The sequence below is a fragment of the Falco biarmicus genome, chromosome 10, assembly GCF_023638135.1.
Source record: "Falco biarmicus isolate bFalBia1 chromosome 10, bFalBia1.pri, whole genome shotgun sequence".
In the NCBI taxonomy this organism is placed as follows: domain Eukaryota; kingdom Metazoa; phylum Chordata; class Aves; order Falconiformes; family Falconidae; genus Falco; species Falco biarmicus.
In genome coordinates, this window is record NC_079297.1 from 22,828,660 (window position 1) to 22,844,606 (window position 15,947).

The window sequence follows — 15,947 nt, forward strand, 5'->3', positions numbered from 1 at the left end:
GAAATGTACAATGAAACAGTTCCCCAAGATGTTCCTTTAGCTGGGGGTGGAGGAGTGACAATTAAAAGAGGTGCTACTAAGTGTTAAAAAATTCCAGACACAACCAGTAAAATTAAAGAAAAGGAGAGTTTTATTTTGGATGTGAAATTTTCCTTTCTCCTTCCACCCTTCATTCTTTTTCCACAATAAATAGTCTTGGAAAGAGAGTAATAATAATAATAAAAGAGAAACGGACCCAAGCACCAACTCACTGCCAAAGGCTGTAATAGAATATCTCAGCATTTCAAGGGTAAAATCAGTGTGAACTGCGTTTGCCGTCCGTCTGAAAAAAAGTAAGTTTGTAACTTCCGTTCAGTCTGTGTGGACTGCTGGAGTATAGGAAATCGGTTTCGGAGAGGGAAAAAAAAAAAAAAAACCAACAAAAAACAAAAAGGGGGAAGGGAGAAAAAAAAAAAAAAAAAAAAAAAAAAAGGTTTCCCAACGAGAGCGCGGAGCGGACAGAAGTATGAAGAGCGGCAGCGCGGCTGTTGCCGGTCTGCGCTGCTCAGCTCGGGGGCACGGCGGCGGCTGGAGGCGGGGGGCAGCGAGTGCAGCCCCGGGGGCGGCGGGGGGAGCCCTGCCTGCCCGCCAGCCCGCCCGCCCCGGCAGCGAGCACCGTGTCTGCCCCGGCGGCGGGGGCTCGCCCGGCCGGCCCCACAGCTGAGCCCGCAGCCCAGGTTCCTTTAAATCGAGGGCGTTTCGTGCACTTCGCCGGCTGCCTTCGAGTTTAAGGAGCAAGGGCCCGGGGAACCAGGCGGCAAGGTGAGCTTCGCCTGGCGGTTGTGGAGTAGGTGCTGTCGTTTCTTTGTCACCCGCCGCGTCCCGGGCTGGCCGCGGGGGTCCGCTGGGGAAGTGGCAGGGCTCGGCGCCGGGCCCCGCACGGCCTGCGCGCTGGGGGCTTCCTTCTGTTTGGGGGGTCTGTGGTTTTGCTGTAGGTTTGGGGTTTTAGTTTGTTGTTGGTTTTGTTTTGGTGGTTGGGGGGTTTTTGTTATTGTTACTGTTTTTCCCGCTCTCTGGCTGTCCGGCGTTTGAACGCATTGCGGGGGTGGAATGAGAGCGGCCGTGGGCGTCGCGGGGAGCCCGGAGCGGCTCAGCCGGGGCTGGCTGCGGCTGGCCCGGGGGCTGCTGGCGGGCCGCCCCGGGCATCCCGCGGAGGGTCGGGGGCTGCGGCGGGTTTGCTTGGTCCTGCCCCCGAGGGGCAGAGCTGGAAGCAGCGCTTCTAGCACTCATGGCAAAGCCATTAGCTCAACCTTACTGCGGAGGGGCCCCGAGGAGGACAAACGCATCCCGGCGCGGCGCGGAGCCGGGCTCCCCAGCGGGTGAGCGCGGGGGGGCGGCCGCCGGGCGAAACGCGCGGGCGGCGATGGGGTCTTCGCGTCTCGGCTGGCTGTCGCCCGCCGTGCGCGCCCCTCCGCGCCCCATGGTGGGTCTTTGGGGAGGCTCCGGGTAACCCCGGGTTGCTGGTGGCGCGGGGAGGGGGTGCGGGAGGACGGGGAACGCGAGCCCCGGGGTTGCGGCAAGTGTCGGGTGGGAGGCGGCCAAGTCCGGCTGCGGTGCGGGTGGCTGCGCCCGGCCGGCCCCCTCCGCTGCCCCGAAGGCCAGGCGGGATGAGACCCTTCTCATGCCGACAGCCGGCCTTCCAGCTTCTGGCTTGCCTCCTCAGCTTCTGCATTCAAACCTCGAGAGGGCAGAGACTGACTTTAAGAGGGCTGTGTTTTTCGCTGGTGCTTAATGTGTAAGAAACGAAGGTTGCTGGTTGCCTTACCTAGGGTTGCCATCAGCATCCCACTGCTTTGGTGTGTGCCAGCCGAGCCCGCTGGCTTGCTTTTGGGGTGCTGGGAAGGATGCATTGCAGTCTCCCCAGCGCACTTCCAGCACGCTTCTGACATTGCTTTGAAATTAAAATGGAACAGAAAAAATATTCTTTGCTTTCCATCTACATTAAATTATGAACGGTTCCTTCATGGTGGAGTAGAAGCTGTTCCAAGTGTAGTGGTTTTATGATGGTTTTGTGATGTGGATTGTGATTTAATAGGAAATTAGCTGACAGTCACAAATTCGTATCATATGGCACCATAGGCCATCTGATCAGCATTATAGCGTGGTACCCGTGTTGGAACCACAGCCAAACCTAGATGGAGGTGGTGAGGTGAGGAAGAGTCAGTACTGTCCTTAAGTTCTAGATCTTACTTATTTTAAGCTACTAACCTATTTGGTTATTTCATGTATTTTACTTACAGCCTTATTTAAATTTGCACGCTCACTATGCTAAGTACAACTTCAGCTCCCCTTTACACTTCTTAGTTAGGCTTCACACTAATTGTAGGATGGGATTTAGAAATAGAACTTCATAATTAAAACCAAAGCTGATAATTGAGACACAGCTTGTAATACTGTCTGCATGGTGTGCTTGCAGCAAGAGTCATGTTTATACTCCTTGGAAGATGTGATATGTCTGTTTAAAAGTGTACTTCCTTTTCTAGTTGGTGGTGCTTGAAACTTCTTTTGTACTAATTTTTAATGGCTGTTTTGCTTCGATGAGCAGAAAAACGTAATCGTAAGAGCCAGGCAAAGAGAAGTCAACTTGAGAGTTTTTGGACCATGTTAGGAATCGGGCTCAGTGTCCAGAAGTTGTAATTTTATGAGCAAGTAGATATTGAACATTCTTTAAGTTTTGTTTTGGTCTATGTGAGAAGGACTTTTTGCTTTCCTTTTGGTAGAGGAGACATTATCAAGGCAACAAAGTTGTTTCTACTAGGCATAGTCCTGAAAACATTTAGGCTTCCAATGATTAGCTCAGATTTTTAAGTGCGGTTAACTTCATTTTGGTCTGGCTTCAGACCAAAGGCCTTACAGGTCCAAAATATTGGTAAGCTGTTGTGCCAGGTTCCTCATCCTCGGCTCAAAGCACTGCACACATTTGTAACACATATATTCATAATGTAAAGGACAAAGGCTTCTTGTGATTAAAGTTTACTTTATCAGTGTAGATCACATTTTGATGTAAGCCCTTAAAAATTCTAATTGATTAATGAGTTTCAGATGGTGGTTCCCCTCCAGTGCCCCTCCCCCTGCTCCTAACATGTACAGTATGCTCCAAGTTAATCTGGGAAAGCTCCAGAAACCTTGGGCTAAATTGGTTGTGGTATAGTTTATAAGGATAATAAAATAACTAGAAAAATTGCATTTCCTTACAAAATATGCTTGCTGCATTTGTGAGCTTATGTTTTATCTGCTTGTTTATGGTAGTGAGAAAAGTAAGGTTACACATATATGTATTTAGGATGATGTAGACAGTGACTTGTGTCTTACAGAAGGGAAAGCTCTGCAGCAGCTCTTGAAGAGGAGCTATGCGATGTAGTAGCAGAATCACTTTAAAACTGACTCTGCTTGCTTTTACGTTTGTAAAAGGACACAGTGAGAGTGATTACTATTCTGTAGTAAACTGGAAATTGCAGGTGGTAAAGATCGACTGAGTAACATCTATCAGTGAGTGACAGGTCTCTGTGCTTTTCCCTACTGCTTCTTTTAGTCCATTTCAAGGATTTCAAGTGGGGGAGCTTTTAACTTTTCACTTAGGGAAATTATTCCACTGTCTAGCAGATCTCACCATAGGGAACAGTTTCCTAACATTAAAAATATCAATTACAGAAGCTGTTAGTTACCTCTGTGGCTCTCAAAGGAAGGCATTCATGTATCTTCCCCCCTGCCCTTTCTGCATATATGTGTGTGTATACACATAGGTATGTATATGGGTGAGAGGGTGGAAAAGCAAGAGCAGCCTTTAGTTTGTGGACTGATGATCTACTCTCCAAATGTGAAAAATATGCCAACATTGAGACAGAAAAACTGAAACAGTTCTCAAGTGTGAACGCCTTTATGCTTGGATGTGCTGCATGTGTAAAACTGGCACTTGTTTATGTGAAAGCGGTGACTGCAACTGTGGGTCCCAAATCGTGGGCAGCCTCGTTTCTGCTTGCACAAATGTGCGCTGCAACTTCATCTGTTTATGAACATGGAATCTCTTTATTTAAGCCTCTTTTGTACCCAGCTTGCAGTTACAGTAAGTGCATGCTTCACACAGTCCACTTAAGCACTAGCAAAGTTTCAAAAGTTCTGTTCTTTTCCATCTGTTTGAGGTGATTAGAACTAGCAGGGAGATCCAGCAGAAACCCTTGCCAGATACTCATGAGCTCTGTTCTGGCTTTTGATCGCCTGTCTCCTCTCTTTCCAGGATGGCAGCTTTCCAATAGCATTACCTTCTCTCTAAGACAGCAGGAGATTGTCTGCAGTTATAGCCGATACCCCTCTGTCAAAGCCAATGTGCAGTCTAGTGCTCAAGTTCCAGTTCCTTCAGAGAAAAACTGTTGCTGCTCTTGTCTAGGTTGCTGTCTGCTTTCTCAGCCACTGACTGTAAAGCTATTGCACAGTTGCATGCATGATGTTTTGTTTCTTCTACAACTGATAGCTACTGCGCTTCCTCAATCATATTACAACAGACCTTATTTCACAAACTTAAAGCCTGCAAATATAATTCTATGAAGACTTTTTAATTGCTTCTTTGAACCCAGCGTCCGAGTAGAGTCATGCCATCTCCTGTTCCAGTTGTTCCGGCTTTGTCGAGTTACTAGGCCACTGAATTGGCGTATGTGCCAATCTTTGGTCCTGGATAAGTCTGGTTTAGCTGTCAACTAAACAGAGCCAGTCGATTGGCTTGCCTGCTAGGTGGTAGTGCCGGGGTGGGCCAAAACAACATCTGTGGCACAGTGTCTCAGTCACGCTGGTATGGTGCAACGGGCACATCATGTAGGGCCTTTGCGTAGGGCCTTTGCATCAGAGATGATTGGATCGATCTCTATACAGAGTTCTACATTTGCTTTATGACTTATTTCTGCCTTCCCCCCCCCCCCCCCCCCCCCCGGTGTAACTTGTAAAATCTTTTTATTCTTTTCTAACTGAATAGAGATACAAAGAAAAATGCTTGTTTTGCTGGATACTTAATTTCTATGCTAATGCTTAAACCAAGTCGTAAAGATCAAGTGGTTCGGCAAGACTTCATCCCTCACCTGGAAGATTTGTGCCTACTAGGAAGTGAAAAGGAGTGATTCAAGCTTCCTTTTGTTTGGGGACTAATGCGCATGTTGCAATTAGGAACCAGGCTGAGGCAACAGTGAAACTCACTCAATACAGAGAGCACACCATGTAGCCAGCAGCTACTTAGTGTAAGCCATTATGTGTGTATGATGCAGATAGATGGGTAATTTGGAGTAAAAACTTATTGTGTTGTATGATTAACTCACAGCATGGACAACATGTATTTTCTCTGTATGTATATCTATGCATACATGCACACATATATATACATTTTCACTATGCAGAATAATTCCCCCCCCCCCCCCCCCCCCAATTGTACAGTTGAAGAGTACTATTATTACCACAATTTTGCAGGTAAGGAAAGTGGTTGGAATAGGAGATGTAAGTGAATCCAGGGATCTGCAACGGTGAGTGCCTAACTGTGCAGCCAATTTTACTTTTTGAATTAAACAGTCTTTGCCTCCTGTGTGTTTTGAGTAGAGTGTATCATTCTTGAATCCTTTTGTTCTACCGGTTAACCCCAACAAAAGCCAGTGGAATTACAGAAGATTACTCATTTGATTCTCATTGCTTTGACTTGATGATCACTGACAATAATCAGCAGATAGTGTAAGTTACACTGCTGGCAAAATACAGTGAGCTGCAATACACAGAAAACTAAATGTACTACTGTAAAGCAAAATAAAAACTTCACTGTGTGGTAGAAGCAACTGGAGCGAAGTATAACCTTTCAGTGTGTTGAATCTGTTACATGTCACTGGGTGTACTGTAAACTATCCCACACTGAATTCTTCAGCTAGACAATAAGTCTTAAGAATTTGAGATGTCCTCCTCTTATTGACAGAGGTGGAAAAAAAGGCTATGCTGCATAAATATAACGTGTAACAAAACAGAATGAAGAGTAGTTGAAGACCTTTCCTTGTCTGCTTTCAGAATAGTAGGGGGAAGAAGTTGCTTTTTGAGGAACAAAGCAGTTAAGAGGTGAGTTTTGAAAAATGCTTCTACATATCACATCAGCCTCAACAGTTCATAAAGAAGTGTTACATTCTGTAAAATATTTGATGTGTTTGTGTTGGCTAGTATTAGAGAGCTGTATATATGACTATTTGATGTTGTTGTTAGAAAGTAGTGAGATTAGGAAAACCAATATTTTTTGGCTACTTTGTTCACACCTTATGTCTGCCAAAACAAAAGATGAAGTAGTTGTTGGAGCCCAAGAGGCTTGCCTCAGCTTTGGTGATCTATCCTTGCGTGCTACTGTCTACCTCTGTGGCAAGTTGGTCCATTTCTTTGACCAGACTGCTCACTATTAAATTGCCCATCAACTTTTCTCCAGTTCACAAGAAAACAAGTATGTTAAGATGTTTTAAGGAGGTGATGTGGTGGTACCCGAGTGAAGAATCAAGAGCCTGGCCTTGGCTGCAGATAGAGTCTTCAAAGGGGTCTTGAAGGAGCTCAGGACCCCCTGCTGTCACCTTCACCTGACTCACTCAGTTGAGTGGCTTCACATATCCTAGCTAGCATGTGATGAAGTTTTAATAGTTAATGTATGGGCTATTACAGTTGATGAAGCAGATGAACATTTTAATGGAGCACTTAAGTATTGTGGAGGCTTAAGTTAAACTTAGTTCTAAGTTCAGTAGTAATCAGTGTTTGCATAAAGAATAATTAAGGGTCTGATAGGTTCTGATGCTTGCAGTTTGATAACTGACCCACAATATCACTTGTGACCACACAGAATATGTGACAAGAGTTACAAGGGACAAATTGCACTTTGCTCCTTGAAGGCTGATTTTTATTTACTTTAAAAATCCAAAGTAGGAGTTTTGTTGTTTTGATTCTAACAAGAAGGTATTTTATTGAAGGATATGGTAGGCTTTCAGACAAGTAGCTGGAAGGGGAAAATTCATTTTTTTTCAGAAATGGAATTAAGGAAAACTTACACAGAGGTAAGGTCGGTTTGTGATTCATCTGTGATTCTTCAGGGTTCTTCTCAGTGGATACTCTTCATTAGTGTTCCTTGCTTTGCATGCCTGCTTTCATGTATTAACATTATTGTGAATTCAGGGCCACTACGTCAAGCAGAACTAGTCCCAGTACAGAGATGCCTGAATCATTTTCAGCTTCTAGAGGATTTTGTCATCTGCCTTTTGTCATCTCTCCTAGTTTCCTGCCCTGAGAACCCATGTCCCATTAAAACAACCTTAAACTCAGAATACCCTTCTTGTCTCTGGATCTTCTCTCTTCTTACTACCACAGTGACTATGAAGCTCAAGCACCCGAGACTCCTCTGAAATCAGAGCTTTTTGTTCTCCTGCTCTTCTTCCTTCAGTGAGTCTCAAAAGTTCCTTGAGACCTTTACACAGCCTGGTTGCTGGGTTTTATGAAATCAGAGGTAGGTCAGCATGAGATAGATTTGAAGACTGCCCTGTATTTTAGAGACAAACTGAAGTAACATCTCAAATTCCATGCTCTGCATCTCTGCAGAGGTCAGCCTGAAGCATAAACAGACTGCAGTGCTTGTTTTACAGGCTGATGGCAAAACCCAAACTGCCTCCATGTAGCTGCTCCAGAATCCTTCCCTGTCTTTTTTTCTAGTCTTAAAGAATTGCAGCTTTCAGACCTTAGAATTACTTCAGCCCCACCAGTGGCAACAGCCTGTATTGTATCTGGCTGGCTGTCAGGTATATTATCATGATGTTGGTTATTAATTAGCTCCAGATTTCACAGGGTACTTATGCATGGTCTTGCAAGTGATAAGGTAGGTGGACCTTTCATGAGATGAAGGAAAAGGATCTTGCCTCTATAGTTTTCTTCTTAAGACAGTCCAACTCGGCATGTGTGTCATGTGTTATACTCCTAGCAGGGCAGACCCTGCCTCAGGTTCCATGATGAATATTGCTGTGTGCATCCTTGAAATACAATATTTTAGAATAATTTAGGTTGGAAGGGACCTCCAGGAGTCACAGAGTTTAGCCCTCTCCTCAAAGTATATAGGAACTGGGAAATTGTTTCCAGTGAAGAGGTGCAGTGTCTTACTGGCTCCTTTAGTACAATGATGCTTCTTTTTTTCAGGTGTATTTTCCTATCTGTATGTCAAAAGAAACAAATTGCAGGAGTTTGTTTCCTAAACATTTAGACACGTAGGTGTTAATAAACTGAAGAAATTGTGCCAAAAATGAGGTGTTTTTATTTGGCTGTATTTGTGTATTGTATATGAAGTGAACATTCAGGAATGAGAAAAAATTTTAATTACTTTTTACTGATAACATTTCAGAGGTGATTCAAGAGAATAAACTAGTTTCAGTTCTGGTTCTCACAGTATCAATGGAGTTTGTAGACTCCAGAAGTCAGTAAAAAGAAATTATTTTAAGACTTTTTTTTTTTTTTTTTTCTGGAAAGAAAGTATATGGCAGAAGTATTTACACTTGTCTTCAAAGGTTATATGGGAAAAATCAAGGTGGTGCCAGTTACTCATCTTGCCTCTGTGTCCATCCAAAATGAAGCAGTGATTTGAAGCACTAAATTGTGTAGTCCTGAGTGACAAAGAACAACTTTAAATATACTGTCATCATAGTTTGTTAGCTGTTAGTATCATCTAGTCTGAAGGAATCTGAGAGTGATTTTCTGCAGAGCTAACAGGCTGAATCTTATCCCTCCGCTCCCTTGCACCCCACCCCAAATGAGCAGGTATGATTTGCATTTAACCAGGAAACCATAAATCCAAGCGGACATTTTTACACAGTCAGTTTTCAGAGTGGAGCTTTGCTTAAATTATATACCTCAGTCTGCCTTAAACTCTGCTTTCAAAGGAACTTTGATGTATATGGTATTTTTGTTAGAAAAAACTTAAAATCTACTGATAATTCAAAATGTGTATTTATACAGGGGAATAAAGACTTTGTAATGTTTATTTCGCCCCCTACCCAACTGAGAAAATTGTCTAATTTCAGTAAGGAATATCTTCATAGTGAAAGTTGCATCTATCTCAAGGGCAAGCCAGGCTTCAAGATTTGGGGTGAGGTACCCTCAACAAGAGCTTAAGTAGAGGTTGTTGTGAACAAGTAGTTTAGTTAACCAGGGTATGGTTTAAAAATGCTGGAGTATTTTAATGTAAGCATTAAAATACGCCACATAGCATTTCATGTATTTGGAAATGTCGGTTACAACACAGTTTTATGGAAAGGCGTTTGCTTTTTACATTCAGTAAACGTTTTCCTTCTTTTGGCAAAATAATTATTTTCAGTATTGTTATTCCAGGCCCCAATGAAATAGTATAATAAATGTTCTTTTTTGTTGTTGTTTTTGAAGTCGCAGATACCTCTTACCTGACTCCAAAGGTATGCAAAGGGCAGACAGAAGCTATTTGCAGAGTATCATAAGCTGAAGCCAGCTGAGTTGTGCAATCACAGTGGGCACAGATCAGCCAGGTGACAGTAGGCAAAGAACTAGTCCTTGTGGACCTCCCACCCCCATTAATGTCTGTCTAGTGCCACCTGTTTAACACCTTGTGACTGCTAGCTGGTGGGACTGGGCTTTCAGCAGGCTACAGCCTACCAGGCAAGGCACTATCTCAGGTCACTGCTCTGAGCATCAGGGTCCAGGTCTGAGTTTCTTTTTAGAGAGAAAAATAACCTTGTTCCCTTAGCACGCTTCTGCCGCAGGTGAGGGAATTAGTCTTTCAGGAGCAGAGGTACAGGTCCAGTGGGTCTAATGTCTCTGGCTGCTGCAAGCCTTGCAACACCTAACTAATATTTATCGCATGACGTAATGCCTTACCTGGAAGTGAAGTTTCAGTAAGTTGTCAGTGAAGCCGAGGAGCACATGTATAAAAAGTGGAAGTGAGAGGCATGGGTGGCCAGCACTAGCTGTTGTGCTGCTTTCTGATGGAATTACGCTGTTCACTAACTGTCTTTGGTGTGGGGTTTGTTTTTCAATTCTTCTGAAGCTGTGGAACAGACTGATTCCTTTTGGTTACAGCATTTGTTAATTGTTAATAACTTTGCTGTAGTAGTGTAACTCAGTTGTTCCCATGTTTTTGTTGGGTCTGATCCAAAAAGTCTCTGAAGCTTTCCATTTATTTTGAATGGATATTGGATCAGGCACCATAGTGAGTTGTTAGCTTTGTGTAAAATGTTTATTTTGATTTGACTTTAATCATTCCTTGCAGACTATTTGGTTATGTCTTGGCAACGTGTGTAGCTTGGTGAGTACAAATGAAGTTGATGTTTATCTGTGTGGTTTAATCACTTGCCATGTGATAGATTAACAAAACAAAACTTCAGTCATCGGTATTGTATTTATGTGTTAGATCCACATCTGTCTGTCTGATATCTAATTTCTTAGAATTATAGCTACTGTTACAGAGTACAATTCTAAAAACAGAACCCACAAAACTTTAGTTGGTATAATAAAGTACTTTCCCCCCCCCCCCCTTCTTTTTTTTTTTCTTTAATATAAGAAAACAGGTACAGCAAGTGGATAAGCAATGTGCACTGCTCTGAGCCCGAAGGCACGTGGCCCTGGCCTCTCAGATATGCATCAATACAGTCAGTGGCTTGCAAGTCGACATGAGGCCAACTTGTTGCCAATGAAAGAGGATTTGGCCCTGTGGCTCACAAACCTACTGGGTAAGATACAATAAGGTGGAATGCGGATACTGGGCAGTAAGAGAACTCTACATCCTGTTAACTGGGAAGTCAGTCCTTCACACTGTTGCATTTCAAAAATAAATGTAGTTCGGATGAGGTAGCTACCTCCACACAGTACAACTGTTAACAAGCTAAAAAAAAAAAATAATAAAGCTGATGAGTTATTTACCTCCACGGTGTTTCTGTGAGTAGCATAACAGAACTGTATTATTAATTTCATCTTTATTTTTCCTCAAATTTCCTTTCAAATGTTCTTTTGCACGTGTTTTCTGTATTAATATCATTAAGCTGAAGGGTGCTAACTACTGCCATCACCATCTTCCATTTTTTTTGGTAGGCCTCCTAAAGAGTATGGGTGTACTGATTGTATTGAACAGAAAGAGCCATTAAATAGTTCTTTGCTGACCAAGCAGTCCAGTGATTGATAACTGCAGCCCAAGGCAATGCATGCTAAGACTTGTGGAAGCTTGTGTGTAGAGGGGTCTGACCTAGTGGCTGCAGCTGGGACCTGGGTATTTACTGGTTGCAGCTGTACATTGTAGTGTGTGAAGCCAAATGATGAAAGAGGATGCAAAAGCCAAGAAAAAAATCAGGTACACATGAGGAGAAGCAAATGAGAATATGTCCCTGGCAGGAAGGAGAGAGACAGCTCTTTGGGATATACGACTCATTCAAGAAGGTGGAATTTAACAGCTATGAGCCAGGAAATAGCTTGTTGTTTGTTAGAATGTTCAGGGGAAAGTGGCTTTTGTGTGATGACTTGCACAATACCCTATCCTAAGGGAAACGTGCCAGCAGTTCCTCTCATTTGAACAAAGAGGAGAAAATATTTCAGAGGAGATGATGTTTACATGAAGCTTTCTTTGACGTTATTTTGGAGGAGAGGTTGGATGAGCATTTTTAAACTATTGTGTATGGTTTTGGGGGTTTTTGGTTTTGTGGTTTTTTTTTGTTTGTTTGTTTTTTTGCTGGTTTTTATAGTGTGGTGTGTTTTGTTTTTTTTTTTTTCCTTGGAAGTCTGTTCTGGTGAGACATCGGCAGTGTCTTGTCTTGGCAAATGCCGTAGCTGAACCGCCTCAGTGATATACAATAATAGAGTATGCCTAGCACCTTTCATTGTATGTTCCACATGGCTGTATTTCCTCTTTTTAAGAGGAAGGGAAATATCACTATGTTATGAGAGGTGTAGTCAGTAAATACAGTGTTAGTAGAATGCAAGAACGTGGTATTTTGCAGGTAGGAGCTACCCTTCTTAGAGCTGGAATAGTTAATTCAGAACTTCAGTAGTGGACTTGTTTTAAATTACGTCTTTGTGTGGTACTTGCATTTAAATTAATGAGTTTTGAGGATGAAATTGTCTAGGCAATGCCAGAACAAAATCTAGAAATCCTGACTTTCGTTCCAATTGCCACAAGACAGCAATCCAAAAGGCTGTTTTTTGAATTAGAAAAACCACATTCCATTAAGGTTTTAATGTATTGTTTAAACGATTTAGACAATGAAGTTTTAGTGAACCATGCTAAAACAAATAGAAGCTTGTTTGCAGTTCATAACAGAGTTCTCACAGTGACATGTTTAGGAATGGGGTCACTTTTTTTAGCAAGAAAGTAGCAACCAGCAGGAGGTTCCGAAGTGCCAACTATAATTAAAAATCTGATTTTTCATATGGAAACGAAATTTGGCACTGCAGAACTAAATGGGCACAACCTTCTCTTAATTAAGCAGCATACAGAGTTCATTCGCTTAATGCGTTCTCCTGCACCTTCTCCCACCAAGCCCTTCTTTTCTCAGAGTTTGTCCTGAAGAACTGAAATTATAGCGATTTGTTAAAATGCTTTGAATTCCTGTATAGACATTGTTATTCAAATTAATAATTCAATTAGGTTAAAATTCATATTCAAAATAAATTAAGTGTAACTGAATTAAAGTAATTAATATTCATATAGATATATTAACTCAGAATTTAAATTTGGTTTAATTACTGTATAATTTAGGTTAACTATAATGAGAGGAAGGACGCATGAGCACGTTGCTGTACGATAAAATAGGTACAAATTTATAGCATGCCATTGCCTAGTGGTAAAAACTTGTTTATACTCTGTCGCTTTCAAGCATTCAAAAGGATAAAATGATAAAGAAGATTTTGGTTTGTTCTGGTTTTTATTTCCTCCGTGGGAGAAATAATGTAATTTGCGTTAATGGTCAGTAGATTTTTCACATGCATGGATATGCAGGTAATATTCTGTGTATCCACACCCTAGTTTGCTCTGCACTGTAACTTGTGTGGCCTCAATGTGTCTTTATGCCAGTTTTAATGCAGTAGGATTTCTCAGTTCATAAAGAAAATGAATAGACATTTCAATTAGTCTTTGCCATGTTGATTCACGTTTCATCTCTATTTGGTTCAGTCATTGGTACTGTGACTCAACAAGGACACATAATCTTTTCAAATAAATGTAGATTAAAAAAAAAAAGTACTTTAGGCAGGAGTAGGGCTGAACCTCTGAGGTAGTTTGATCAGTTGGTGGTATTTTTGGAAATTTTTGTGGAGAGGCAAATAGGTTCTACATAGTGTTTCTGGAAGCTAAAATGGTGACAGTTTTGCAGCAGCAAAGCCTGGTGTGGATTTGAAATTGCAAACTGGAAAACGCTAGAAGGATATTGCACTTAACGATACAAATGCAAGGTTTTGCTATTAGATGGAAATTATGCATAGCTGGAATTTGATCTAGCCTGAGTGATAAACTGGAAGACTGAGATACATGGCGCAGCTCAAAAATAACACTGTAAGAATTCTTAACCCTGAGACTTTGGACGTTTTATTTTCATTTAGCATGGACACTGTTGTGGATTTATTTAGTAATTGTTAGTACTTTTGTACACATTTTGCTAATTATTTTTGGAACCATGTCAGAGAAACTCAGAGCTTCTGAGAGGATCGTTTGTCATTAAAGCTCCATTGCTGAATAGATTTTAGCTGTCTGTACTCTGGGGGCTGGAAAAAGGACATTGCAGTTGAAATCAATGTGTCAGATGGGATTAACTCATGCAATATTGTACGTTACGGTGTTCTCAAAGCAGGGCATGCCAGTGTTGCAGGGCTTGGGGTTTGCAGGCTGGGGAAGAAGACTGGAGCTGTGGATGTTGTGCCTCTTAATTTCCTTTCCCTTTGCTGAGAGCTGGTGGCTCAGTAGAGAGATTCTTGCAGTGACAAAGTTATGGAGATGTGTCTACCCAACCATCTTGAAAATCATGATTATCTCTCAGCCTTGTTTTTATTAGGTTTAGAGCTTGTGAAGCACTCGGCAATGCTTTCACTGCTGACACAGTCCAAATCTGTTACGCGATGTAAATATTGATTAGAATGCTCTTGTGGATACTGAAAACTACTGTTCCACCTTGAGCAAGCTTCATGTGGGAATTAACACAGTTGGGCCATGGTAATCTAGCAGAGGCAAGATGGTAATTTGAAAGCAAACTGGGTTTGCTTGCCTGCTGTACTCTCCGGTACTGTCTTGTTTTGTCTTGTGTGTCTGCAGAAGTGAAAGGGCTGACATCAGGGGCAGTGAGCCTCATCACCAGTCTGTAGTTGGGGACAGGTACAGAGGAATAGTTTCTGTTTCCCCTTTGGCTGTTGTGTAGAGCTCTGATAGTTTTTCCCATTCCCAGAGTCCATTTACCAGCTGCAGAGGGTTATATTGTCACTTAATCCATCCAGTTTCATTTAGCACATGGGACCATGAAACAGACCTGTACGATGCGCTCTGGGCACATGCCTGGCCTCCAAGGTTTCAGTACTGAGGCCTCTTCCTCGGAGACCTTTCTGGGCTTCAGGACCTCATAGGTAATGCTGAGGAATTGGACATGTAAATGTTGGATGTTGTATGAGGCATATAAAGGTTGCTTGCGTGCAAAGTGAAGTCGGCATGGAGAAAAGGAACAGAGAGGTGAGGATGCTGGGAGAGGCACTGAGCTGTAGACCAGGCTTGGAATTTAAAGGTGTGTTGAAGGAGGCAGAAAGTTTGGAGTATAAAGCATGCTAAGTCTTCTGCAAGAAAACTGTCTTTTGATTCTTAATAAAAGCAAAACCAACTTCATCTCGGTGATCTTGCTTGGTTTTTTTATCTTAAGAGGATGCTGTAGCAGTACCTTAATTTTCAACATTGGCAGGTTCAGCTCAAGGCAGTGGGAAATGCAGGTTTTGAATATCTGAATGTCAAGACATATCATAATACTGATACTGCATCAGTGCCAGCAGAACTACTACAAGTTTATTTAGTTGAGTAACTTTACAATTTTCTTGAATATCAACATGCCTTAGGGATTGTTTATATGTCCCATTTCAGGTAATGCTGCAGTGCTATCAAGACTGTTCCTCCTGCTGTCAGCTATTGTACGAAACAGAGTAGCGTTGTCAGAAGAGAACCAGTTTTGCATGTGCATAAAATTATTTGCCTTTGTTTTCTTTATTTTTATTGTTTTCTGCTATGTTGGGTTCAAATGCCACAGAATTGAGAGGGTCAGGAGGAGCTGTTCCACTGATCTTCAGTATCGTAGAAGCTCTTCCTACCAATGCGTTTCAGAGATTCACCCAAGTGAAACATTACTATTTGTAAACTACTGGTTTTGTCTTACCACGGAAGCATAGGATTGAAAAAGTCAATCAGCTAGTTGTGAGGCTGGAGTCAGTGTCTTGCATTATAGCTGTTAAACTAAGGTATTACACCAACCGACTAGATTTTGGTACTTTGTTCTAGTCTTTGAGTCCCTCCACCTTCTTCTGAAAGCTCTGGTTGTCTGAGATGGCCCTTAGGGAATGTTTGATTTTCGACCTCTTGGGCACACGCCTTTGGCGTGGGCTCTTCTTAGTTATTCTTTCACAGACCTCCCAGTCTGGTTGCATTAGGACCCCCAGGACTGGGTGGCCTTACAGATAGCTGCCCACTGTTTCCAAGTGGTAGGTGTTCAGGTGTAACAGTTCGTCTTTTTACAGGGGCATCTGGTGATTGCGGTAAAAGAGAGGGTAAGCAGTGCTTGCAAAGTTCGAGAAAGCTTTCATATTCCTGGCTATGTTGGTTTTTTTTGTTTTTTTTTTTATACTTTCAGTATTGTTTTTTTATTATACTTAATGTTATTACCATTCTGTAAAAACATTGCAACTGC

General features: G+C 42.3%; 1 protein-coding gene across 6 annotated transcripts in view; it reads left to right on the forward strand.

Annotated features, from left to right (window-relative positions):
- The first annotated feature begins 517 nt into the window (after window positions 1–517).
- The window catches only part of GAS2 (growth arrest specific 2), a 98,265-nt gene continuing 82,835 nt past the window's right edge, over window positions 518–15,947 (forward strand). Inside the window, exons 1-2 of one of the 6 annotated variants that reach the window (XM_056354550.1) lie at window positions 518–801; window positions 10,595–10,763. In XM_056354550.1, coding sequence (XP_056210525.1) covers window positions 10,622–10,763 — 142 coding nt within the window. In that variant the 5' untranslated portion in view covers window positions 518–801; window positions 10,595–10,621. Of the gene's footprint in view, window positions 802–1,234; window positions 1,359–10,320; window positions 10,340–10,594; window positions 10,764–15,947 lie in introns of those variants that run through there. The other 5 variants (XM_056354548.1, XM_056354545.1, XM_056354546.1 and 2 more) reach the window with 5 other exon arrangements.